This window comes from Rattus norvegicus, chromosome 20 (assembly GCF_021556685.1).
Source record: "Rattus norvegicus strain SHRSP/BbbUtx chromosome 20, alternate assembly SHRSP_T2T, whole genome shotgun sequence".
Taxonomy (NCBI): Eukaryota; Metazoa; Chordata; class Mammalia; order Rodentia; family Muridae; genus Rattus; species Rattus norvegicus.
Genome location: NC_141553.1, coordinates 6,595,850 through 6,620,000, shown reverse-complemented (window position 1 = coordinate 6,620,000; position 24,151 = coordinate 6,595,850). Strand labels below are relative to the sequence as shown.

Here is a 24,151-nt window from a genome sequence, read left to right as displayed (position 1 = left end):
TTGACATGGTGTAGAAGGCTTGAGTCAGGCATTGGTGTAATGGCACTAAACCAGTTTTCCCTTTTAGTTTCACTTTTATATTTCAAAATTAGAGATGTTTAGTAAAGAGACCGTATATGTGACCCAAGACTGACTTGAGGGCTTTTAAAATGTTTAGTATGGGCTGGTTAGATGGCCTTGTAAGTAAAGGCCTTCATCACCAGGCCTCACAGACTGAGTCCCACCCCTGGTCTCCCTCAGTAGAAAGGGAACACAGCCCTAGCCCTACAGCTTGTCGTCCTCCAACCTCTACAAACAGGCTGTGGATGACACACATAGACATAGTAAGTGAAGTTACTATGAATTTATAGTGATGTGATCCGGTCAGTTCAGTGTAGTGGCATTTTACTGCGTGGCTGGTTAATGGCTCGCTCTGTAGGATAGGCCTGCCCATGACACTGTTCCAGCACCTATGGTGGGAGGGCAGCACTGGGGGTTTATTTCCCACTTGGTGCCTGGCACAGTTCCAGGGTTAGGACAGCTCAGAGTGGTGCTATAAGAAAGGAGGAACTCTTCCTGGCTCCTGCTGGTCTTGCTTGCTGCTGCCTGCTTAGGTCACAGGGTGGGGCAGGCTCCTGTCTATCTCCACAGGAGCTGGGACTGTGGCTTTGCCAGGTCAGGACAGGGCCCTGGTATTGGCCTGGCTGGATTGGCTGCTTCCTTGTTTGTAGTTTTAGTGGCCACATTGCTGAGTGCTTGGGGATGCCAATCCTGTGGCCAACAACGAGGAAATGGACTTCTTAAAGAAGTAGGTCCATTGCCTAGGGTGGGTCTTGGGGAGACCTGGATGGTGGAGCCCAGCACCACAGAGTACTTAGTGCTTCCACAGGAGCATGGAGAAGCCTTGTGGCTGCAGTGTGGTCGTGGGCTTGGTGTGAGAGCCTGTCACAGGAAAGGCCCAGAAGGCTGGTTCTCCACAGAGCCACCTCCAGGGCCGACCACTGTTTTGTTGTTTGGGTTTTGGGTTTGTTTAGAGATGGGGTTTCCCCATGTATCTCTGTCTGGATCTCAGAGTGCAGACCAGGCTGACCTCAAACTCACATTCACCTGCCTCTGCAGTGCTGCATTAAAGGCCTGCGCCATCAGGCCATCAGGCCTAGCTATTCCAGTTTTTGATGAGAGAGCGTGGGCTGGCTGGATGGCTCTGCAGGTAAAGGTGCTTGCCACTTGCCATCGAGCCCGCCCGAGGATCTGATTCAGTCACATAGTGGAAGGAGAGATCCACTCTGTAAGCTATTGTCTGATTCTCACGTGGGTGCTATGTGTGCACACACACGAATAGGTTACTGTAATGACAGGACCTTTAAAAGAAAATGTATAGACCTCTCAATATTCCTGCAGGTCACAAGACAGTGTACCTGGAGTTTTTAGGTTGTCATTTGTGGTCCAGACTACACAGGTAAAGTTGCTCATCTTCTGGGACCCCTCTCAGCTAATGTGTTGTCCTGCTGCCCTTGCGGCACGCAGATCTGGTGGTACATCCCTCTTCCTCCTTAGTGCTGTGGCTCCCTTTCTTTCTTCTGATGTTATCTGGGGCGCGGGGGGGGGGCTGTCTTGTCAGTTGTATTGCCTTTTCAAAGTGTCGTCTGTTGCTTTTGTTGATCTTTACTTGGGTTCTTTTCAGGTTTGCAGATGTCTCTGTGTCGGTGCTGTTTTCACTCAGGGTCTCATGTAGGTAGCCTGATGGGCCTGAACTCACTGTGTGCTTGAATTACAAGGTTGTTGTGGCCCAACTCATTCCATGTATTTCTGTCACTCGCTGTGTTCTACAGCTTTCGAACTATGACGCTGCTTTGATTTTTTTTCAGATCACAGAGGTTTTCAGATTTCCCTAGAGGTTTCCTGTTTGGCTCACAAGTTATATAAAAATGTCTTGTATAATTCCTAAACATTAAAAATGTGTACTAAATGGTGATGGCGCATACCTTTAATCCCAGCACTCATGGGACAGAGGCAGGCAGGATCTCTTAGTTTAAGGCCAGCCAAGGCTACACAAAGAGACCATGTCTTGAAAAAAGTAAAATAAAAAGACCAAAATATTAATAGTTATATTCTGTATCCTTTGGATTTATAGTAACTGTTGTCTTAGTTTTCTATTTCTGTGCTAAAACACAGGACCAAGGCAGCTTTATACAATAAAATATTAATTTCATGTACAGTTTCAGTGTTACAGAGTCCTTGACACAGGGTTAAGGGACAGCTAGGAGCTTATTACATCTTGATCCACACTCAATGAGGCAGAGAGAGGAAGGGGGAGTACTGATGCTACTACACACGCGCGCGCGCCATAGAGCAAGAGCACTGGGAATCTCATTAGTCTTTTGAAACCTCAAATCTCCACCCACCTCCATGACACCCCTCTTCCAACAAGGCCACACCCCTAACACTGCTCATGCTTCCACCAACTGGAACCAAGTATTGAGGCGATGAGCCTGAGCTCGTCCAAACCCTGCCTAAGCAAAACATCAGTGTATAAAAGTAACTTATCTGCCCCAAGTAGTTGCTGTCTCAAAGGATTACTGCCTCCATCTGCTAATTTTAGCCTAGTCCTGGAAGCTTCTAGGCTCGTGCAACCTAATCTCGGCTTACATGTTTTTAGCCTCTGAGACTCCCTCCTGACTAAGCTCCCTTCTAGATCTTCCTGAACTTGGACTGGCTGCATTCACTCAGCTGTTCTGACCAAAGCTCCTCCACACGCTAACTGGTTCCAACTGGCTTTTTCAACTGCTCACTGAGTTGCTCTGCTTGGTCTCACAGTAACTCTGGCTGGTCTGTCTTCACCTGACTTGCTTTCTCTCTGCACCCTGTCTCCATCCCAGTGAAACTGCTGCTCTCTGCTGCTTTCTCTCTCACGTCACCTCTTTTCTCTCTGTTCTTGTGAGGGTTGGGCATATTCTGTTCTGTCAAATCCTTTTTCTGATTCATCACTTTGTCTGCTACTCAATTTGAGATCTCTTTTTCAAACATGGATGCTTCCTTCTACAAAATAACTTTCCCTTCACTGTTTGGGATTAAAGGTGTAAGCTAAGGGCTGAGCCTACCACAACTAGAAACAGGTTTTTCAGTAAATAACACGTCAGGGTTTATGGTGTGATCAAATATCCTACACCAGTAGTAGTTTTCTCTTTTTAGTAGAGGGAGGGATATTGATACCAGAGCTTATTTAGCCCAAGCTGACCTTGAACTCACCAAGTGGCTAAGGATGGTAATGAACTCCTGATCCTCCATGGGTGTCCTCATGTCACCACACCAGGGTGGTTCTTTTTGGAAGTAAGGACATGAAGTGAGCTGAAGACCGGCTTCAGGGTGTTTGGAACATTGCAGTCTTGCATAGCAGTTTTGCAGTTTTATTCTTTACATTGTTTGCTCCCAAAACCACAGACCCTGCTTGGTCATCCCTGTAGCCCTGTACCCACTAATGTGTTTCCCTGTCTCCATAGGTGGACACACTCGCTGGAGTTCCAGGGTACACACACCATCACTATAGCTCGTTACATTAACTGTAGCAGGAACAGAGTTTGGGCTTCTTGCTGAGTGAACAGCCTATTTGGTTCCTTTGTGGTTAGATGATGGTGGTGATGGTCCTCCCCTTACACTAGAGAAGACCTTGAGCCACATTTGGATTTGAGTGCATTTGAATTGATGAGGACTCGGTAGCTGTATTGCCTTCCAGCAGCTCAGCCTTCATATCTGAAGGAGCCAGCATCAACCTCACAGGACTCAGAGAATTAGAGAAGGTGGTGACCCTAAGTACCCTAAGGGAACGGCAGCTTTAGGTCTTCTGTTTAAAACAGGTCTGACCTTGGCTGCTTAGTGCAGGAACCCCACCATTGTCTTGTGTGGACCCTTCTTAGTCAGGCAGGCCCCGTAAGGGCTCTGCTTTTGTTTATTTGCAGTGTGCATTGATATGCGTGTCACCGCCACGGCTGCTCAGGTGTGGGAGTCCAAAGATGACCCTGGGTGTCGGCTTTTCACTCCACTATGTTTGAAATGGTGCCTTTGTCCTCATGATGGGCGTCTGTCTGTCCTCATTGAGCATCAGCCTCTCTGTCCTCACTGGACATCACTCTAACTGGCTTCTGAGGAGACATGTTCCCATTCGAGTTTCTTGTCCTCCTGGGAATTGAACGAAGTCCTTAGGAGCCTCACTCAGTGAGCCACCATCCCAGCTGCTTCTTGTGGGTTCTCTGACTGAGCTCTCTCATTGCGTTATTTCTTTGTTTGGAGTCAAGGTCCAGGTCACAGAGCAGCAAGGGCATTGTCTGCAGCTTCACTCTAGTGTCTCCCCTCAGAAAAGGTTGGGGCTCCAGAAAAGTCTTTCCCAGTAAATCTATGTGAGTTTCTTACTGTTCTATAAACGTTAGTGACAGTCGTGTTGTTACCCTAAATGTTGACTTCTGAGGCCATGGGGCTGCTACTCTTAGGCATGCATCTGTGGTGATGAAGAGTGTTTCTGACCTACCCGGTGATATGCGGATTTCCTGTCGGCGAGGGTGGGGAGGCTGGAACTGCACAGTCAGGAGTGAGCTATGAAGTGTGTGTCATGCAGTGGTTCATGGTATCTTTCTTACGTGCTTCTCGGGCTGGAGGGATGGCTCAGCGGTGAGAGCACCCGACTGCTCTGCCACAGGTCCTGAGTTCAAGTCCCAGCAACCACATGGTGGCTCACAGCCATCTACATTGTGATCTGATGAACTAAGTCTTTAAACATTTTTTTAAAAGATTTATTTATTTATTTATTTATTTATTTTATGTACAGCATTCTGTCTGCATATGTGACTGCAGGCCAGAAGAGGGCACCAGATCTCATTACAGATGGTTGTGAGCCACCGTGTGGGAATTGAACTCAGGACCTCTGGAAGAACAGTCGGCACTCTTAACCGCTGAGCCATCTCTCCAGCCCAAACTAAGTCTTAAGAAATGCTTCCTTCGGGGCTGGAGAGATGGCTCAGTGGTTAAGAGCACCCGACTGCTCTTCCAGAGGTCCTGAGTTCAATTCCCAGCAACCACATGGTGGCTCACATCCATCTGTAAAGAGATCTGGGGGTTGGGGATTTAGCTCAGCAGTAGAGCGCTTGCCTAGGAAGTGCAAGGCCCTGGGTTCGGTCCCCAGCTCCGAAAAAAAGAACCCCCCCCCAAAAAAAAAGAGAGAGAGAGAGATCTGATGCCCTCTTCTGGTGTATCTGAAGACAGCTACAGTATACTTATATATAATAAATAAAATAAATCTTTAAAAGAAAAAAAAGAAATGCTTGCTTCCTTCAGACTTCAGCCTCAGGGGGCACAAGGGTTTCTAGCTCCAGCTTCCTTATGGAGAAAGGGAAATAGAGTTATAGAGGGGAAACTGAGGAACACTGATGGAAGTCCACAGACAAGGCAGAGGTCACCAGAGGTGGTCTAATCGTGGGACTGCAGCTGCCTCCCTCTCACTGTGTCTCCTCACCACAGCCTTCTTGACTGTAGTGCCAGCAGCAATGAAGAACACCACATTGTAGATGAACCAAGATCGTCAACCAGATGACCCAAAGAAACACTGGATCACTGGGAAAGTGTTTGTGGGGGTTGGGGAGGGCTGGCTGGCTGGTGGCTTGGTTGGTTTTTGAATACAGGGTTTCTGTGTAGCATTGGCTATCTAGGAACCCATTCTGTAGACCAGGCTGGCCTCGAACTCAGATATTCACCTGCCTCTGCCTCCTGAGAGCTGAGATCAAATGCAGGCACTGCCACTGCCTGTTTCCTGTGAGACCAAGCCGTCGTGTGTCGGGTTATAGGCGTTTAACCATGCCCAGCTCAGACTGAGGGGTTAAAGTACTCATACTGTGCATATGAAGGGACATGGAAGAGAGCACACAGCAACACGTGTGCTCAAACAGTGAGGAAGAGGAAGAAGTGTAATGGACTGAGAAAATACTCTCTGGGCTGGAGGCTTTGCGTCAATCTCAGAACCGTGATGCAAAGAGGCAAGAGCCGGCTGAAGACGCTGTCAGCAGTGGGGCCCTTCCGGCCCTTCCTGAGGACCCTAGTTCAGTTCCCAGCACTCTGGTTGGGCAGCGTTATGTCAGCCCCAGGGCGTCTGATACCCTCTCCTTACCTGAAGTCACAAATGCAACATACACACAAATACAAATTACTGCTTTTTAAAAAGCAGAAAGGATTGTGTGCCAGCCTCACACAGTAGTGTGTTCCTGGGAAAAGAAAGGAACAGTAGGTAAAGGCTGGACCTCCCCAGTTGGTGTCCAACATCAAAGACCTAGACAGCATGGGCAGCGTCAAACACTAAAGACACACACGATACAGGCACATAGAGCAGTAATCTGCCTCACTGTCGTCTCCAGTGAGAACTGCATCCCCTCAGACGACACGCTCACGAACAGACTCAGAAACAACAGCACCGCAGGCCCTTAGAACTGCTCTCTGAAGTAGTTCCTCTTGATTTCAGTCACGTGGCCTAGACAGACAGGTCTCAGCAATTTTCTGAGAGCCCTCACAGGCTCTGCAGAACACCCTGACAAAGAATGAGGATACTCCACAGACGCACAGAAAGGAACTGTCTGACAAAGCATTGTGACAGAGTGGGAGTCTGCACAGTGATATGGACATCTGCACACACAGAACATGCAACACCACAGTGAACAGCACAAGCTGTGGCCCGAGGGTGACGTCGGGGCCTCACCGCTTCATTAGTAAACAGAATAAATAGTGCAGTGTGTGGCCATGACGGAAATGTCTATACTTTCTCTTCCTTTGTTATGAGCCTGAACCCGCTCTAAAACATAAGCTGTGCTTACAGATTACCAGGAGAGCCATTGCATATTGTGAGGGGTGCCCATGCAGTAGAAGGAGCAGAGAGGCCTGAACCAGCAAGCACCATCTGGCTGGCTTTTCAGGACTGTGTTTCTCTCTAGTCCTGGTCCGCAGCTTGTTCTGCACACCAGGCTGGTCTCTGCTGGGACATAAGGAATGTCAACTATGCCTAGACCCCAAACATCCATTACGAAGAGTTTCGGAGTGTTAACAGGGAGATCCTACTTCATTTTTAGACTGAAACTAGTTTGGTTGAGCCATGACAAGTGCAGCCTGGGGTTTGGGTGTGTTAAGACGGATGGAAAGGTAAATTAGAGAGCATGTTTGTCCTCCCTGAAGGGAGGACAGCCACAGCCAGGGTTACTACAGCCAGCAGGCGCATCTTAGCTCTTCACTGCCGATGGTGGTGGGTGAGCGAGGAGGGGAGTGCCTTTTCACAAGGCGGCCATGTAGAGCCCAGACCTGCAGCACGCAGTCCTGAACTAAACCCCCAGGTTTCTGCTCGCCACTGAGCGAGAGGAAATGTTTGCTTTAGTTTGGGCCCCATGATGAACCTGGGTAAGCCAGTGAGGTGCAAATGAGAAAAAGGCAGGATCACGTCAAAGGGTCTGCACTACTGCTATTTTTCCCGGAGTCTGAGGAGGAAAGTCGTTCTCTCTGGAGAGAGCATGAGAGGTGGGTCACTGTTCAGTGGGATTGTGCCATGGGTTGAGAACAACTTCCTTGAAGCCTGGAACAAATAGTTCTTTTGGAAGACGGGGGGAGCAGGCGTAGCTGTCCTGCCGGCCACTGGGGAGTAAGGCCTCACCAAGCGCAGCTCCTGGCCACCTCAATGCAGTTTATTGTATAATGTCCAGCATTAGATCTGAGAGAGTGGGGCTAATGTGACCACTTGTAGGCAAGCCTGGGGTGCATATGGAGAGCCCTGTCTCCAAACACCAAATCCAAACCAAATAAAAAGCCAAAACAACGGCAGCAAACCCCATGAGATGAAAAGCCACAAAGCAAGACCTAAAGCTCCCTCCCAGAAAGGCGGGTCCAGTGCATCATCTGGAATCCTTTGCGAGCAGGCCTGCCTCTCCCTCAGCCCTCAGTCCTCGCTGTGTGCCTGCGCCCTCACGGACGAGTGCCTGCTGCTGTACTTGCTGTCCCTTACTCCAGCCCTGACCACAGGACACCCGCAGGCTCACCCCTGAGCCTCCTCACGACTCTGTCTTCTGTCCTTGAATGGCAGCTTTTCTGATGCTCAGTTTTGCCTTGCATTTCCCATGCTCCAGCTGGGGACCAGTGTCTTTGCTTGTCTCTGTGCTTCTTCATTTGCAAGTGTCAGACCAGTTTGTTCTTTACTGTCTCTGACTTCAGTGCGTGCTGCAGGCTCCCTTTGGGAACGCTGTCCTGCCTGTCTGTGCTCTCCTTCAGCAGCCTTCACAGGGATCTGCTCCATCTTCTGCAGAAAGGCTTGCAGCTTGGGGATGTTGCTCTGGGTTTTCTGGGCAGAGTGTGGGCACTTGCTTTAAATATGGTTTGTGTGATCTAATGTCTTCCTGTGTTGGTGATGTGCATCTGCACTGTGGACTCCAAGCAGAACCTTTCCTCTTTACCCTTCATACAGTCTGGGTATGTAGCCCAGGCTAGTCCAGAGATCTGATTGCAGCCCCTGCCTGGGATCCTGGCATTATTTCTTTACTAATTTGTTAAGTATTTCTACAGAAGAAAGTTTATATTCTACTAGAGCGTTTGCCTCTGAGGCAGTGTGTGCCCTGATAAAATGTACGTACAGCATCTTCCAGCTGCAAGTTCTGACTCAGATCCTCCAAGAAAATGGCCTTCAAAGCAGACATTTGCGAGCCAGGTTTCCCCATTAGTTAATCAGTCCTGGCTGGGTTTGTTTGCCACTCAAGTTTACCTTCTTGGCTATTTTTCCCAGTATGTCCTGTCGGTTTATTCTAGTTATTGGTGTCATATGTTGATGGGTGTAAGGAAATAAAGGCCTGAGGTGGGGGCTGGGTTAAGGAGCTTTAGGTCTTGTGGTGCTTAGGCTTCCACATCCTGGGGATAACGATGTGAGTTGAAGGAGCTGTGTGCACTGCATTAGAGCATCCCCTTCAGCCTCATGCTTTGAGTCTGCTCTTGGTTGGCCGCTGTACTCACCCCCAGACCCCCGGTGCTCCCAGAAAGTGACGTCATTTCACTATGGTAGTTTATCTGGATGATCTGGTAGATATTTTACCCTATTTTACTTAGTTTTATGGTACTGGGAGTTAACTCATGCCTGCTAGCCAAACACTGTACCTATTGAACTAAGTGTCTAGCCAGTTAGTGCTTAGGTCAGTGGTCAAGAGTGTCAGGCAGCACGTACGTACGGATGCCCAGCTTATTGAAGCAGCATCACCTTTCTATTGTTCTAAAGTAATTCATGTTTGTCTGTGCAGGACAAACTCATTCTGAATTGGGAGGTCAGATGCTGTACCCGGACAGTGGATTGTTCCACAAACACGTGCTGTGCTGTCCACAGTGGGTGTGGGATTCTTTCCGCCAGGCATCTCATGGGACACTGATCGGCTCAGCTGGTAGCAAAGGCTGAGGTGGCACAGGTCTGAGGGACAGTGGTCAGAAGTGCTGGTTCGCAAGGTGCTGGCCTCCTCACTGAGGATGGCATTTAGCTTCCTGAGCTGAGTCTGCTGCACTTGGCTTGTATGTAGACCGGTGGGATACAGGAAGCAGGAATACTGCACTGTAAGAAGGGACACGTGGGGCCAGGGGGATGGCTCGGTGGGTAACGTACTTGTGCCCAGGTAAAAAGCCAGCTTATGCCTGTAATTCTAGCACTGGTGGGGGGCGAGGGAGAAGGGTCCCAAAGTGTGCTTTCCGGCCAGTCTAGCCAATCAGTGAGCTTCAGCTTCAGTGAGAGACCCTGACTCCAGAAATGGGAGTGATGAAGGGAAGGCGCCAGGCATGGCTCTCGGCTCCCGTGCATGCTCCCACAGGCATCCAGCTATGCAGATATGCTCACTTCAGCTAGAAAGCTTGCAGAGGAAGGTGTGCAATGACTCCCTCAGGGCCTGCTAACAGCTCCTTCCTAAGGCCCACATCACCATTTCCCCGGATGAACTCAGTGTAGACTCCCCAGTCTTCTCACTCACTAAGTCCATGCCTCATCCGTGGTGACTTAGCGCAGCACTCGGCCTCCTTGAGACACTAAGGGAGAAGAATTGCTGTGACTTTGAGCCCAGTCAGGGACACGTAGTGAGACCAGCATCTCAGAAACACAATTTATAGAAGAGCTGGCATGGGGTCCCTCTACATAGCCTTGGCTGTCCTGAACTCACCATATACACCAAGCTAGCCTCAAACTCCCAGAGATCTGCAGCAGACACAGAATTAGAAGCAACCAACACCTTATCTGTGTGCCTGGGATACTGTGAACTGTAGTCTTTGCTTTTTTTTCTTTTTTCTTTTTCTTTTTCTTTTTCTTTTTTTCGGAGCTGGGGACCGAACCCAGGGCCTTGCGTGTGTTAGGCAAGTGCTCTACCACTGAGCTAAATCCCCAACCTCTGTAGTCTTGCTTTGATGGCTGTCGCTTCTTTTTCTCTGAGGAAAAGAATTGTTAGCTCCAGGCGTGAGCAGCAGGTGTCGCTGCAGCTCTGCTCCCCGTGCTGTAGCTCTTCTCCCCGTGCTGCACTGCTCCTAGACGGCCAGTTCTCAGTTCAGCTCTCAAAACATTAGAGTGAGTGAGTGAGTGAGTGAGTGTGTATGGAGCTGCGGGGCTCTGTGTGAGACATACCTGTCCTCAGGGGCCCCGCGAGTCACTGAGGATGGGCTCAGTCCTTCCCCTTCACTACAGTCTGCACTGCTGGGCTGTAGGGTGGGTCACCTTCCACAGCCCTGCAGTGGCTTCTTACATTTGTCTCAGCATCGAAGGACACGGTGCCTTTACTTTCTGCTTGTGCCCTGGCTTTGACAACAAAGGCATCAATCATGAGGTTATCAGCAGGTTTTGATCTATTTAGGGATATGGATCCACTGTGCAGTTCTGGCTGGCCTGTGACTAAAGGCGTCCACCGTGTGCCCAGCCTGCAGCTCACAGCCGACTACAGCCCCAGTTCCAGGGAGTCCAACGCCCTCTTCTGGCCTCTGGGGGCACTGCACCTGTGGTGCACAGACAAACACAAAATCAACATAAGTACATCTTTACAGACGTGCCTTAATGGTGCTGTGTGCTCAGGTCTCCCTGCGTCACAGAAGAGCAGAGCTCACGCAGACCGGGTTAGCTTAGAAAGCCGGCTCTTCTGGGCTTTCAGTTCCTTAGCTGTCCCTGTGTTTGCTTAATTCACTTTGCACTGCATCTCTGTTGTTTGCACCGCCTTTTGCTGTGGCTTCTCTTTGTGAGCAGCAGTCGGTTGGTCCTTTTATATTACCTCCCAAGTGGGGCAAGGGTTACGTATGTTGTAATTCTAGTCATAACCAAAAGGAAGCATTTTTAGCTTTAAGAATTCTGCCTTACCAGAATTTTCAGAATTCAGGCACAAGCACGAAGAGCAACTGGATGTTTCCAGTTCTTCGCTCTCTGGTAATGATTTCTGGGTATCGCTGTCAACTAGGAAGCCTTCCTTGCAGCTGTTGGGTCCCTCCTCACTCATGTGCCAGAGTCTGCCCTGGGCATTATTGAGTGGGAGAAGCATGTGCTGTGCACACATCTCCTTGGCCTTCAAAGCGCTGGCTGTGGAGACCGACTTCTCGGGTGTAGGCAGTGTTTGGGTGTTTGGTGGTAATGGCCTGGGCCAAGGGTGGGCCCGGCATTGACTCGGCTGCCTTTTTGTTTCAGATGTCATCTGGGTGATTCTCAGTGTGGAGGTGGGTGGACTTTTAGGAGTAACGCAGCAGCTGTCATCCTTTGAAACGGAATTCAACACACAGCCACATCGCAAGGTAGAAGGAAACTTCAACCCGTTTGCCTCTCCCCAAAAGAACCGACAATCAGATGAAAACAGCCTAACAGACCCTGGGGGTTCCGAGTTCGACTCGATCAGCAAAAATACATGGGCTCCTGTTCCTGACCAAACCGAGCAAGATCAGGATAGACTGTCACAGAACTCTGTAAATCTGTCCCCCAGCAGTCACGCAAACAACTTATCAGTAGTGACTTACAGTAAGGTAGGTGCCCTCGGAGAAGGGGCAGGTGGCGGGCCCTGGGATTCGTGATGCTCCTTCCTGCAAACCTAGGACGCTAGACCAGCGCTGCCCACAACGGACTGGCTCCCTAACTACTCAGCACACCCATCGCTAGCCTCTCCCTCCCCAAGTGCCCTGTGGCTGCTGCTCCATCCCCCTGTGATTTACTTCTGTCTCTGTTCCACTCGGGCGCTGAACTGAGGCTCTTTATCGTTAATATTTTTAGGACGGTCAGAATCGTTAGTAGTGCTTCCGGGGCAGGAGTGTACTGGGCTTAGCCATTGGGCACCTGTATGCAGCAGGCTCCTGCTGGGTTTTCTTGCTTTAGGCAGGTTTCCTCTGAGTGAAAAGTCAAGCTCGGTTATTTTATCTTAAGATGTTGTCTGTGACTGTGTACTCTGTCACATAGTGTGTGTTGATGTCTTCAGTTTGCTTTGGCTCATGACTTCCTCCCCCGCACCCTGGAGTGGCTCAGATTGATATTTTGGCTTTGCACATGTGGGAGATGAGTGAGGGAACTGACTACCATTCAGTAGTCTGGCGCTCCCGCGAAGCTGTGCTGCGTGTTTGAGTTGCAGTTTCTCTGGGCTAGCTGTTCCCACTCACTGTTCAGGTAAAGATGGCTCCCGCCTCCCGGTTTGGGTCTGAGCCCACAGCTAGGGTTATCGTCAAGCTCAGCCCTGTGTGCACTGTCCCTCCGTGTACAGAACTGTCAAGTCCCCCTGTGCTTGGAGCTGCACTCAGCCTCACAGCTTACAGTGAGCTGTGTGCCGGAGTCAGGGTGGTCTGCGTACAGTGCTTGGTCAGTCTCCCAGGAACTGGCTTTAGTCACTTAGGCGGATGGGTGCACAGTGGGATTGTGGGGCTGAGGAAGTCATTTGGACACTTGTACAGCCATGTCCTGTTGAGCATGTAAGGCGTGAGTGGCCGAGCAGTGACTTGCCTGCATTAAGGAAAGCTCCACTTCGTTTGATGTTTGATGTAGGAGTCTCCCCTCTGCTTCTCAAGTATTGGGCTCGCAGGCCTAGTTGAACACAGCTGGCCAGGACCCCACATCCTCTCACACCAACACAGTCCCACACAGTTTTTCTTTGTTTCTAACACAGGGCCTCATAGCCTCAAGACTTGCTAAACAGCTGAGGAGGGTGGCCTTGAACTTGTTTTCCTGTGCCAACTAAGCTCTCGACAGCCACCACACCTCCTTCTCTGCTATGTTGGAGATGGAGTATGCTGTCGTGCAAAGTAGGCAAGCACCTGCCAACCGTGCTACATCCTGAACCCAGAATGTTGTCTAAAGCTCTCTTTGTTGTCTACACAGCAAGCAGAGCAGCCAGCCTTCACCACACCAGGCTCACACAGTGGAAGTCAGTGCGGCTGAGGTCAGCGGAAGGTGACAGTTGGCAGAAGCAGCTCACATACTCGATTGTTTGTAGAACAGGGCGCTGCTTTACCCAATTGAGCCTTGTACTGAGATGACAGCCATCTTAGGGAATTCTGGCTAAGGAGCTAATGTCGTTTCTAGCTGTGGTCCATCCTGTCCTTCAGAGATGGGGACACCTAGCCAGTGCAGTGGTTATTCACATGTTCATAACAGAGCAAAGGGCTGAGGCCCCTGCCAGCCCAAGGCCCCGCTCAGCCCTGTTGCTGGTGCTAGACAGTGGGAGCCGTTCATGTGCTTAACAGACTGCCTCAGACTCTTTCCTGCCCACCTTCCCCCATCGAAAAGTAACCGAGGATCCAGCACCCACATGGCAGCTTACAAGTCTCTGTAGCCACAGTTCAGGGAATCCAACACCATCTTCTGATCTCCATAGGCATCAGGCATGGAGATAAAACATCCATGCACGCAAGTTATAGCTGTGGCTGTCCTGGAACTCACTCTGGAGGCCAGGCTGGCCTCAAACTCAGAGATCTGACTGACTGCCTGCCTCTGGAGTGCTGGGAGCACCACCTCACCTGCTTTACACATAAGTTTTTAAATACAAATAAAAGCAACTTCTCAGCTAGTGAGAGGACTCGGTGGAGGTGCTGATAGCCACGCCTGAAGAGTGCACGCAGGAAGGTGCAGGCTGTCCTCACTTCCACGTGTGTGCCATGCGCACCCTCACTGAATGCGTGAGAGATGACAGGAAGGCTTGGATAGAATGGATTCATAGTGTGAGACTTGAGTCTTAAGGAGACGTGGGACAAGCCTCGTTGTTGTTACTGGTTTTAATCCAAGCAAAATCTTACTCAGAAAACTATGAAACATCTGGCTATGTTGTCTGTGTCCAGCAAGCTGTGTTGGCTCCACCCCCTTTGGAATGGCCCAGGCAGTGGTCAGTGAGTAGTGACCACACCCCCTGTGTGTAGGGCATCTCACCGTCCAGTCAGAGCCCAAGGAGTAGAGTGCCGATTCCTGTCCACATTGTTGACCCTGCAGCAGGGAAGATTAGCCGCTTACAGAGCAAAGTCTGAATCAGAACTGTCGGCTGTATAACTCACGGTAGGAGTGCAACAGAATAAAGGGAAGGGGTCCACACGGGTCCCTGGAGCCGTGGACAGTGAGGCGGAAAGCTTAAGTGCTGAGGCGTGGGTCACTTGCCTGCAGTGTGCTGCTCTGAAGAGAGGGTGAGACAATCACAGAGGGCTTTGGAAATACTGCTGCTAACTCTGCACATGGCCGAGGCAGGTGGCTCTCTGTGAGGACAGCCAGGACTACACAGAGAAACCTTTCTGTCTTGGGAAAATAACAACAAAAGGCAAAAGAAAAGAAAATATTGGTATGAAGAGATTGAAGTGAGGGTTCAGGGTTCAGAGCATTGGCTGTTCTTCCAGAAGACCAGGTTCAATTCCCAGCACCTGCACGGCAGCTCCCAACCTTCCTTCCGTCTCAGACCTGACTCCCTCTGTGGCCTCCACAGGCACTGCATGCACATGCAGACTAATCCTCCATACAAAAGCAGACAGATGCAATATATCTAGATGTATACATACATGTGTGTGAGACTGAAGTGGACACAAATGGATGACAAGACTGCAACAGCATGTGTGTGACCAGTGAGTCCCCAGCGTTCACGTTGTTCTCTGACCTCGTTATGTAAAGAGACATTGAGGCATAGGTAGGGAATGCAGAGATGGTTCCATGGTTTGAAACATTTGCCGTTCTTAACAGAGGGAAGACCCCACATCCGGCGGCTCAGGGCCATCTGTAACTCCAAGGGCTCCAGCATCCTCTTCTGCCTCCTAGGGCACCTGCACACATGCACACAGACATACCGAGACACGCGTGCAGTAAGGTAGTAAGGAAGGCATAGGTAGTCCTACACGTGTATATTTGACTTGAGAACACAGACGTTTTCTTGAAAGTAGGCATGCTTCAAGTCATGCAGTATGTCCTTGGCCACATGAGGAGAGCTGCTTTCGAATTGTTCTAAATGCCCAGGCATACTTTACCTGTAGGTGAGGAAACACACGTTCTGAGGGGCTGTGTGCCTTGCCTGGTGTTGCAGCAGGATACAGGTACACTCTACTGTGGGCGCCACGTCTGAGAGGTCTCTGCCTTCTCCCGGTTGCTGTGCTTGCTTCCCTAGGCCCTCTTGTTGGCTGAAAGGACGGTGCTGAGGACCAACATGAACTGAGGTGACCGGGTGCCATCATCAGGGCAGGAGAGAGGCAGCACTGAGATGTGCGGAGACATTCTAGTGCAGAGCTGCCTGTGGTGTCTTCTGGGACAGCATTCCATCTGCACCCTGAAGAGAGCAGTGTCCTCCTTACATTTGAACTCTAGGACAAACAAGCCAAGGACACTTACAGTAGAATAGAAAGGGCCTGCAGAGTGAGGGGGCACGTGTGCTTTACCTGCTGCTGCCTTCAGTGTGTGGTGCTCGCCTGATGAGCTGCTGTTGGCACCAGTGGTCGGCAAGAGGTTGGGGTCACCTAGGGTGTAGCCAGAGAAGAAACGATGCTCTTGGAAAGCCATGCGAGGTCTCGAGATGGCTCCCTGCTGCCTGTGTAGTGGGGTTTAACTTGGTAGACAACGCAGAGATCTCTGGAGGACCCCACTCCTTGAGCACTGGCTGCTTATGTCAACAGAATAGCACCTCTGTCGTGTTGGGTCCTCAGCTCTGGGTGAGACCTCGCAGCCCACAGAGATGGCCCTCCCTAGGAGAGCGGCTGAAGGAGTCAGCCAGGGAAGCTGATGCCGGCCTGCTTCAGTCCAGGGGTCAGAGAAGACAGGGATGTGGTCTAGACAGTGCATACTCACACGGGGATCCAACTCGGGGCCAGTGAGCCCCTGTGTGGGCAGTTGGCTAATGGACTCTGCAAGGTGTGCTGTAGAAACAGAGTCCACCTACTGAAGTCAAAGAGGCCATCTCGTGAGCCACTTCTCTGCGTGCTTTCCACGACCTTCAGAACAATAAGACAAGGGAAGTGACTCAGGACAGGCGGGAATGAGTGTGAGGCCAGGCAAGCTGAAGCCAGGGAAAGGATGGCTGTTTGTCTCAGTTCTGAGAAGCAGGCTGCTGTTTGTCCTGTGCTTCCACTTTAAACTGGATCACAGCCTGAGCCTCTTCCGCCAAGCCCTGGTTCAGAAGGAGAACACGTGATTATCTCTGCTGCCTTCTGCTAACTCCTCCCTCCACTTTGCAATAGCCGAGAGTGCCATCTGCCCTCGTGGCCACAGCCCCACCTCACCCCTGTAGTTTTTGAGAATACAAGTGTGTGTGTGTGTGTGTGTGTGTGTGTGTGTGTGTGTGTGTGTGTGTGTGTGAGAGAGAGAGAGAGAGAGAGAGAACGTGAGAATGAACGTGTGTATGTGCACGTGTGCGCACGTGTACCCCACCCAACACTGAGGAGGCACAAGCCGAGATTGAGGACAGCCTGCAGCCTGGAATATACAGCAAGCTCCAGGCCAGTGAGGCAACACAGCGAGACCCTGAAACCCAGCTACGGTGGCTACATCTAAAGCCAGCGGCTTAGAAGGTGAGGCAGGAAACATTCCGGTGACAAGCACCCCAACCCAAAATCAAAGACTGAGACAGCTCAGCAGAAGAGTACAGCCAGGCCCCAGGCTAGAGGTGTCTGGGAGCCGCCATGAGTGTGCTCAGACTCGAACTTGGGTCCTTCTCAAGCCCTCCTCTAGGACTTCCATAGTTATAGGGAATAAAAAGCCCCCACCAGTGCCTGCTACCTTTCATGTCACTTAATTGTAGGCCATGGCCAGAACCCAGTTAGAGTCCGATGTTCTAGATCACGTTTTGGTGATAGGATTGGCTGTCCTGTGCAGATGGTCTGTATTTGTGTCAGGTGTAGCAACTCCTCACCCACCTGTAGCCGCTGAGAACCTGAGGCCAAGGAGAAAGAAGCAAGAGGGAGCACAGGCCCCGCCCACCCGTGCTCTGGCAGCCCAGCACATCCTGTACAGAAAGCGCTTGTCAGGGAACTCGGGGTTTGATGCTTTCCAATGACTCCATCTCCTGAAAGCTCCAACGAGCTAGTAAAGGCCTCTCTCAGCCGCTGGTGTTTGCATTGGCGTGGACTGAGTGTGCGCTTTAAATCGCCTGAGCAAACAGCGCAGGCCTGGAAATGTCTTTGTTACGTAGCAGTGCTGATGACTGAGGCTGAGAGGTCTGTCCAGGAACTAACTAACTAACACACACTCTCTCTCTCTCTCTCACTCTCTCTCTCTCTCTCTCTCTCTCAGCTCTGCGTTAGTTTCTAGTGGGGTTCTAAGGTTGGGTCTGTGAACTTGGGTCAGTGTCTCCTGACGTGGGTGCTGAGCATTCTCTGCTCTGACAACTCTTACGGCTCCAACAGAGCTGGTCACTGTGAGAGCCATTCTTATACCCAGGTGGAAGGGGCTGGGGCTTTTGCTTGTAGCGGGTTGCCTAAGGACCAGACAGTTGTCTGCTCTACATGGAGGCAGCCCTCATGGTGTCAGTCAGTTATGAGTCTCCTGCTCAGCTCTGCCGATCCCCGTCTTCAAAGTGTCACCAGTGCGCCCTGCCATGGGCAGGCACAGGTGCCAGAGAAGAGAACATAGGGTATGGAGAATGTGGCGGTCACTAGCTTTTCCTTTCGTGCACGTGTACCTGCTCCCAGGCGCTGGGTGCTCTGGAACACAGGAGTCATGGGCAGTTGTGAACCGCCGGTGGGCACGCTGGCTGGCACTGAGCACTGGTCCCGGAAGAGCAGCGAGCGTTCCTGACCACTGAGCCACCTCTCCAGCCCCTCTTCCTTTTGAGATTTTCTCCTTTTTTAATTCTTAGCATTTGTTTCTTTGTGTGAATGCAGTGTGCATGCCACAGCTCATGTGAACGTCAGCTTAATGGTAAAGCGCTGAGCCCCTGAGCATTTTAAATCTTTGTTGTCACAGGTACCCATGTTAGCCCAGTTCTGCTGCCTCAGCCTCCTCCGCACTGGGGTAGACGGCGTTTGTGCTCCCATTGGCTTCTTTGGTGGATAGTGGGAGTCGGTCTGAGCCAGCCTTAACTGCATAGCTGTGGTTGACTAGCACAAGCAGAAGTCTCCTCTTGCTTATTCCTCTGCCTCCCAAGTGCTGGGACTGAGGGTGTACGCCACTGTGCCTGACAGATTTCCTTACTTTTTAGAGATCTCCTTGCCCTAGGAGAGGCCAGAAAGAACCCGGCCCCCAGCATCTCGTCTAGGTTCTAGCACTGACTGTTAGGCCCCGAGGAGGCCAGGAAGCGTTAAATCCTTACTCAACCGAGCCCCTTCACCTGCTTATAGAACTTCAGTTAGTGTTTGGTTTGGTTCGGTTTGGTGGCATGAGACAGTTTCTAGCTGAAGACTGCTTTGTATAGGCTACATGCACCCTCTAGCAGCTGAGCCTAATCTCTGGCCCTCAGAGATCACGGAAGGACATGCTGGGTGGACCCCTCATGGCAGGTTTCTTAGTTGGAACAGGGAAAGGTTAAAGGCTGGCAGTGCTTGTTGGCCCTGGGTACCAAGGATGGGCAGAGGAGGGAGGTTAGGTGAGTGAATGAAAAGGAGATGGGGGTGGAAGGATGGATGCTGGATGGTTAGAGGTTGAGGGGAGAGGACAGAAACGTGGCTGACAGGATGGATAGGCTGGGGCGGATGCAGAAAGGTTGGATGGGTTGTGGCCAGACAGAAGGTACTGTTACAGAGATCAGAATAAATGGTTTTATAAGGCACTCATAACTTTTAAGTAGTTTGACAAGATCATAAGGCTGTGAACCCCAGGTTACCCTGGCATGGTCCTCATGCCTGAAGTAGGTGTCTACACTCATCCTTTGGCAGTGCAGGAATAAATATGTCTTTGAACTTTAGCACATTTTCCCAGGAAAATGACCCTGCCACACTGTCACCCAGCAGGTAGAAGGGATGAGTTTGACTATTTTGATTTGGCTGGTTGGTCCAGTTCCTGTTGATAAGACCCTCGGATCTGATCACGTTGGTCAGTCTCCAGCCCTAGATGGCCAGTCCTCAGCAGGGCCCCAGCACTTGATATGTGCAGTCCAGTATCAGGCCAGCACTTCCTGCTAAACCTTGTACTCGTCTGTGTTTGCACTGGGTGAGCAAAGCTAGGAAGAGGATGAGCAGGCCTCATGTTTGCTGTCCTTGGGGGCGGGGGTGCTTCCCTGATGGCAGCAAGCACTCGTCTTTATTAGCCTGTGTGAACCTTTGTGTTTACTTAAGCCAGATCACAAAAGCGAAATAAAGACAGGCATGTGAAGGTCGCCATGCTGTGGTTCATCTACGCAAGTTTTCAAGTAGAGGGAGATTAACCCAGATGGTCTCTGGGAAATGTCCCTCCTAAGGGACTTTCGGCTCCTTTCTGGCACCTCACCCCGAAGATAAAAGACAAGAGCTGAGTCCGCAGCAGAGTGATGAGTCCCTTCCTTCCTTTTTAGTGCAGTGTGAAGGATGGGTGGGGCGGTCTGTGTGCTAGTATAAGTTCGAGTGTTTTAAATCTAGAAATGCAGAACATGGCATTTCAAATGCCGGTAGGATTCCTCAAGTGGAAGATTCTACACTAAGAACCCCTGTTTGATTTAAAAAAAAAAAAATGGTCAGAGAGTAAGCCATGTGTGATAAAATGTCAATAAACTGTTTGGTCTTGGGTCCCAGCCCCAGCCAGCTTGTTAAGTGTGTGCAGATATTCCAAAGCCGGGGGGGGGGGGGGGGGGGGACGGTCAGGCCCAAGCACTTCCAGCACGGGTCAGTTCGCATCTCTCTGACACCACAGTGGGACTCCGTATGAACGGGCCTCACGGAGCCTCCTGGACTGGCTGTGACTCTCGCTGCTGCTCATGAGGCTGCCTCATACGGTTGTTGGTGTTGGGTTTGCTTGGCAGACTGTGTCAGAAGTCCAGATCTTTCCCCACAAATACTAAGGCTTGACCCTGGCAGCACCTGCTGGGCCTGTTCTCGCCGAGCCCCTCTTTGGTGCACAGATCTTTGGTGCTAGATCTTTAAGTTGTTCTTGAAGAAGATAAGGATGGGTTTGCATGAACTTGCATGCATACAGAACAAAGTATTTTAGAAAGGTGGCCAGCTTGTGGCTCACAGTAGTCAACACTGCCCCTCAGACAGATCGTTCAGGACCTGACCCAGCTGCCTGAATATTCACCTGGCTGGAAGTGAGGTGAACGATCTCTTCTCTCAGGGGCAAAGAGGAGACGTCTTTGCTGCCTGTGTGTGGAGCTTGTGTTCCATGGAGAGCCTCACTACCTGCGTGCTGGCACTGGTTTATGCTCGGGCTGCCCACAGTCTTGACAGCTATTCCTTGCCAAGCCTTCACTACTGCAGGCCTGAGCTGTCCCTCCTCCTCTGGCATATGTGGTAACAGCTCCAAAGAGAAACTTGTTTCTCTGCATTTTTGAGTTAGCTCTAGGAAGAATTGGCCTTTAGATATGGAGCCAGTAGGACAGTTTTTCTTCTTCTTCTTCTTCTCCTTCTTCTTCTTCTTCTTCTTCTTCTTCTTCTTCTTCTTCTTCTTCTTCTTCTTCTTCTTCTTCTTCTTCTTCTTCTTTCTTCTTCTTTCTTCTTTCTTCTTTCTTCTTTCTTTCTTCTTCTTCTTCTTTCTTTCTTCTTCTTTCTTCTTCTTCTTCTTCTTTCTTCTTCTTCTTCTTCTTCTTTCTTCTTTCTTCTTTCTTCTTCTTTCTTCTTCTTCTTCTTCTTCTTCTTTTTTCTTTTTTTCGGAGCTGGGGACCGAACCCAGGGCCTTGCGCTTGCTAAATCTCCAACCCCAGTAGGACAGTTCTTTACTGGATGGGTGTACTCACATCATGGTTGGCACGGCCGTAGGACTCAGAAAGGGGCGAGGGTGGCTTTCTCCACCATGCTGGTGCGCTGAGTTTTGTTTGGGTCAGAGTTCGCTCTCTGGTACCGTCTGGTGCTGCGTCATCCCCTGCCAGCTGTGCGCTGCTACAGACGATGTGAGAGAGAGAGTTGGGGCTAGGGAGGTGGCTCAGTGGATAAAGTGGATGAAGCGGGAGCATGAGGAACTAAGTCTGTCCCCAGCATCCACAGCAGAGCTGGGTGCAGTGGCCTGTCCCTGAGTCTAGTGCAGGGGAGCTGGAGACACAAGGGCCTTAGGGCTTCCTGGTCAGTGTGACTAGATGGGGAGCTCTGTCTCCACACCCGTGTGCATGTGTGCACAGCCGTCACTAGATGCCAGGCAAGAGTGAACACCGCCTGCACTTCAGACCCCAGCTTCCAGGCTGGGCTTGGTGTTGACCACCAGCGCCTGTGCACTGGCTTGTGGAACTGTAGCGGAGTCTGAGGTGTGGATGGGCCTGGGCCTGGCTGCTGGCTCTCTCCAAGCCTATTAGGAAAAGCGCTTTCCCATGTGGCCTCCTGCCACACAGGATGCCCGACACGCTGTGGTGGAACCCTCAGCAGTCTCCCCTCTGCAACTGGTGCAGTGTTGCCTGTGTCCTGTGGTCTCCTTACGACATGTGATCCTGCACAAGGTGGTTTCCAAAGAGATGGCTCCGTCCTCCCTCCCTCAAAGTGACAGTAGTTAAATTGTCCCTCAGCCCCCTTTGCACAGTTAGACATCGGCTCTGTAGCTATGCTGCTCTTGATTTGAAAGAGAATTACATGGGCTTCGTCTTTCCAGAAGACCCAGAACCTCAGTTAGTAGAGAATCAAGGACAGCCATAAGCTGAGCCAGTCAGACACATACACGGCTTGGTCTGGGTCCAACACCAACTAGGTGTCATTTGGAGAGCTCACGTCTATCCCTGTCCCTGCCCAGCGCACACATCTCATCTCCACTGTTACATGGGGCATGAGGGAGTCAACACACAGTAGCATTCACAGACAAGCCACAGGCCTGGGGTGCAGGGGTGCTGTGGGCTGGGGCTGGGTGGGTCCCTCATCTGAAGGAAGCCTGGCCTTTCCCTTTGTGCTTCTCTCCTGCTCAGACGTCCGAACACCGTGTTACTTCCCAGTCTGAAGAGCCTAAGCTTCCTCCGCTGTTCAGGCGGGCGAAGAGCTGCTGGGAAGTGCGGAGTCAGGGCTGCTGCCTTCAGCCACTCTGTGCTCACCACAGGCCCCTGTGAGCCACCAAGGGCTGCGGCTCTGACTCCCGAGGTGGCCACAGCCTCCGTTTAGTTCCCTGTTGGAGATGTGGCTAGGGAGGGCCCAGGCATGTGGCATCTGGGCATCCTAAACATCAACCCCTTAGTTCCCAGTGCCTGCCTTTCAGGCAGGTTCATCCCCACTGTGGGATGGAGCAGCATTTGTCTCTGGATCTCAGACTCAGTGGGTGCTGTTGATGCTCTCCCTGGTCACACACATACACGCACACACACACACACCACACCACACACACCACACACACACACACACCACACACACACACACCACACACACCACACACACACACACACACACACACACACAGTACTTTCTACTGAAAAATCTCACGCTCCTATCCTGGGTAGCTTTGGTGGCGTCCGCTGGCATTTTCCTTGGCTTCTGGTTTTCAGCGTCCTGAGCCTGGCACTGTGTTATGTGGCTACCTGGAAAGTGGGGAGCCACATGGAGGAGCCAGGTGGTGAGGGAAGTGTGGTGAGTGAGCAGAGTCCAGGGCCTCACATCCACCACCACTGGCCACCCACCCGCGCTTGGAGCCTCCAGGCTGTGACAAGTGAATGGATGGTCCAGGTACTCGTGTGCCCTGCCCTCCAAAAACCAAAAAGAGCTAGTGAACCATTTACAAACCTGACTTACAGGGCCTGACCCTCCGGGAATTCGCTTGTCAGGTGCCTGTCCTTGTTCGGTTACTAAATTAGTGCCTTCTGAGAGCCAGGCACCACACTGGGCCCTCAGAGTGGCCCTGTCTCCGCTGTAGCCACATAATTCTGTTTAAAGAAAAGTTTAATTTCTGAAAGCATGCTGACTTTGCCTACATTCCTTCAAGTAGACGGGAAGTGTCCCATTCCTTCCCATTGTAAGTTATGCCTGGATCGGGATTCTCCGGCTGGATGTCAAGCACAGGTTGGTTGTCTCTGGTCACTTGTGGGATGGCTGGATCCGTGTGTTCTCCACAGAGGTGGTAGAGTGCACAGCCCACCCTAGAGCTAGCTGGTTACCTGTTACCTTTGACCTTTCAGGTCTTTGCTTTGAGTGAGTCCTCCTGAAGAAAGGGAGGCACAGTCCTGCCGCTCTTCTAGGGCTAACTTAGCATTAGTCTCCTTGTTTGTTTCCCTGCGTAGCCCTGGCTGTCCTGGAACTCATTGTAAACCAGGCTCCAACTCAGAGATCCTGCCTCTGCCTCCGGGCGCCGGATTAAAGGTGTGCACCATCACTGCCCAGCAGAGCTTGGTTGTTGATACCGGGCAGACAGGATGGAGGTCTTCACCACTCAACAAGGAGCATAGGCAGCGCCTTTGGGATGAGGAGGCTCACGAATTCCAGTCCTGGGGCTGGCCAGGGAGCTCAGCATTCAGAGCACTTGGTGCCCGTGCCAGCGATACAGGTGGCGTCCGCGCACTCACCTGTAGCCTCAGCTCCAGGGCACCACCCTGCACCTGCTCCTGGGCTCCATGGGCTCCTGCACGTATGTGCTGTGCATGAACTCACAGAGGCACAGCCAGAATAACGTCAGTGTACATGAGGTCACATACAGAGACCCTGCCTAAGGCAAGACAGAAGG

At 51.1% G+C, this 24,151-nt stretch overlaps 2 protein-coding genes across 5 annotated transcripts in view; one reads left to right on the top strand and one right to left on the bottom strand.

The window, feature by feature from the left end:
• The window catches only part of LOC147998547 (uncharacterized), a 31,324-nt gene that overhangs the window by 2,863 nt on the left and 4,310 nt on the right, over positions 1-24,151 (bottom strand). Inside the window, 13 exon segments of the mRNA XM_087598680.1 lie at positions 1,081-1,230; positions 3,229-3,299; positions 9,314-9,577; positions 10,718-10,885; positions 11,348-11,619; positions 13,776-13,895; positions 15,451-15,631; positions 15,856-15,963; positions 17,322-17,342; positions 18,090-18,174; positions 20,615-21,041; positions 21,043-21,188; positions 23,227-23,357. Coding sequence (XP_087454806.1) covers positions 1,081-1,230; positions 3,229-3,299; positions 9,314-9,577; positions 10,718-10,885; positions 11,348-11,619; positions 13,776-13,895; positions 15,451-15,631; positions 15,856-15,963; positions 17,322-17,342; positions 18,090-18,174; positions 20,615-21,041; positions 21,043-21,188; positions 23,227-23,357 — 2,144 coding nt within the window.
• The window catches only part of Ilrun (inflammation and lipid regulator with UBA-like and NBR1-like domains), a 66,215-nt gene that overhangs the window by 38,825 nt on the left and 3,239 nt on the right, over positions 1-24,151 (top strand). For 2 of the 4 annotated variants that reach the window (XM_087596984.1, NM_001410292.1), the window contains exon 4: positions 11,669-11,997. In XM_087596984.1, coding sequence (XP_087453110.1) covers positions 11,669-11,997 — 329 coding nt within the window. Of the gene's footprint in view, positions 1-5,152; positions 5,177-11,668; positions 11,998-24,151 lie in introns of those variants that run through there. The other 2 variants (XR_015644545.1, NM_001039607.2) reach the window with 2 other exon arrangements.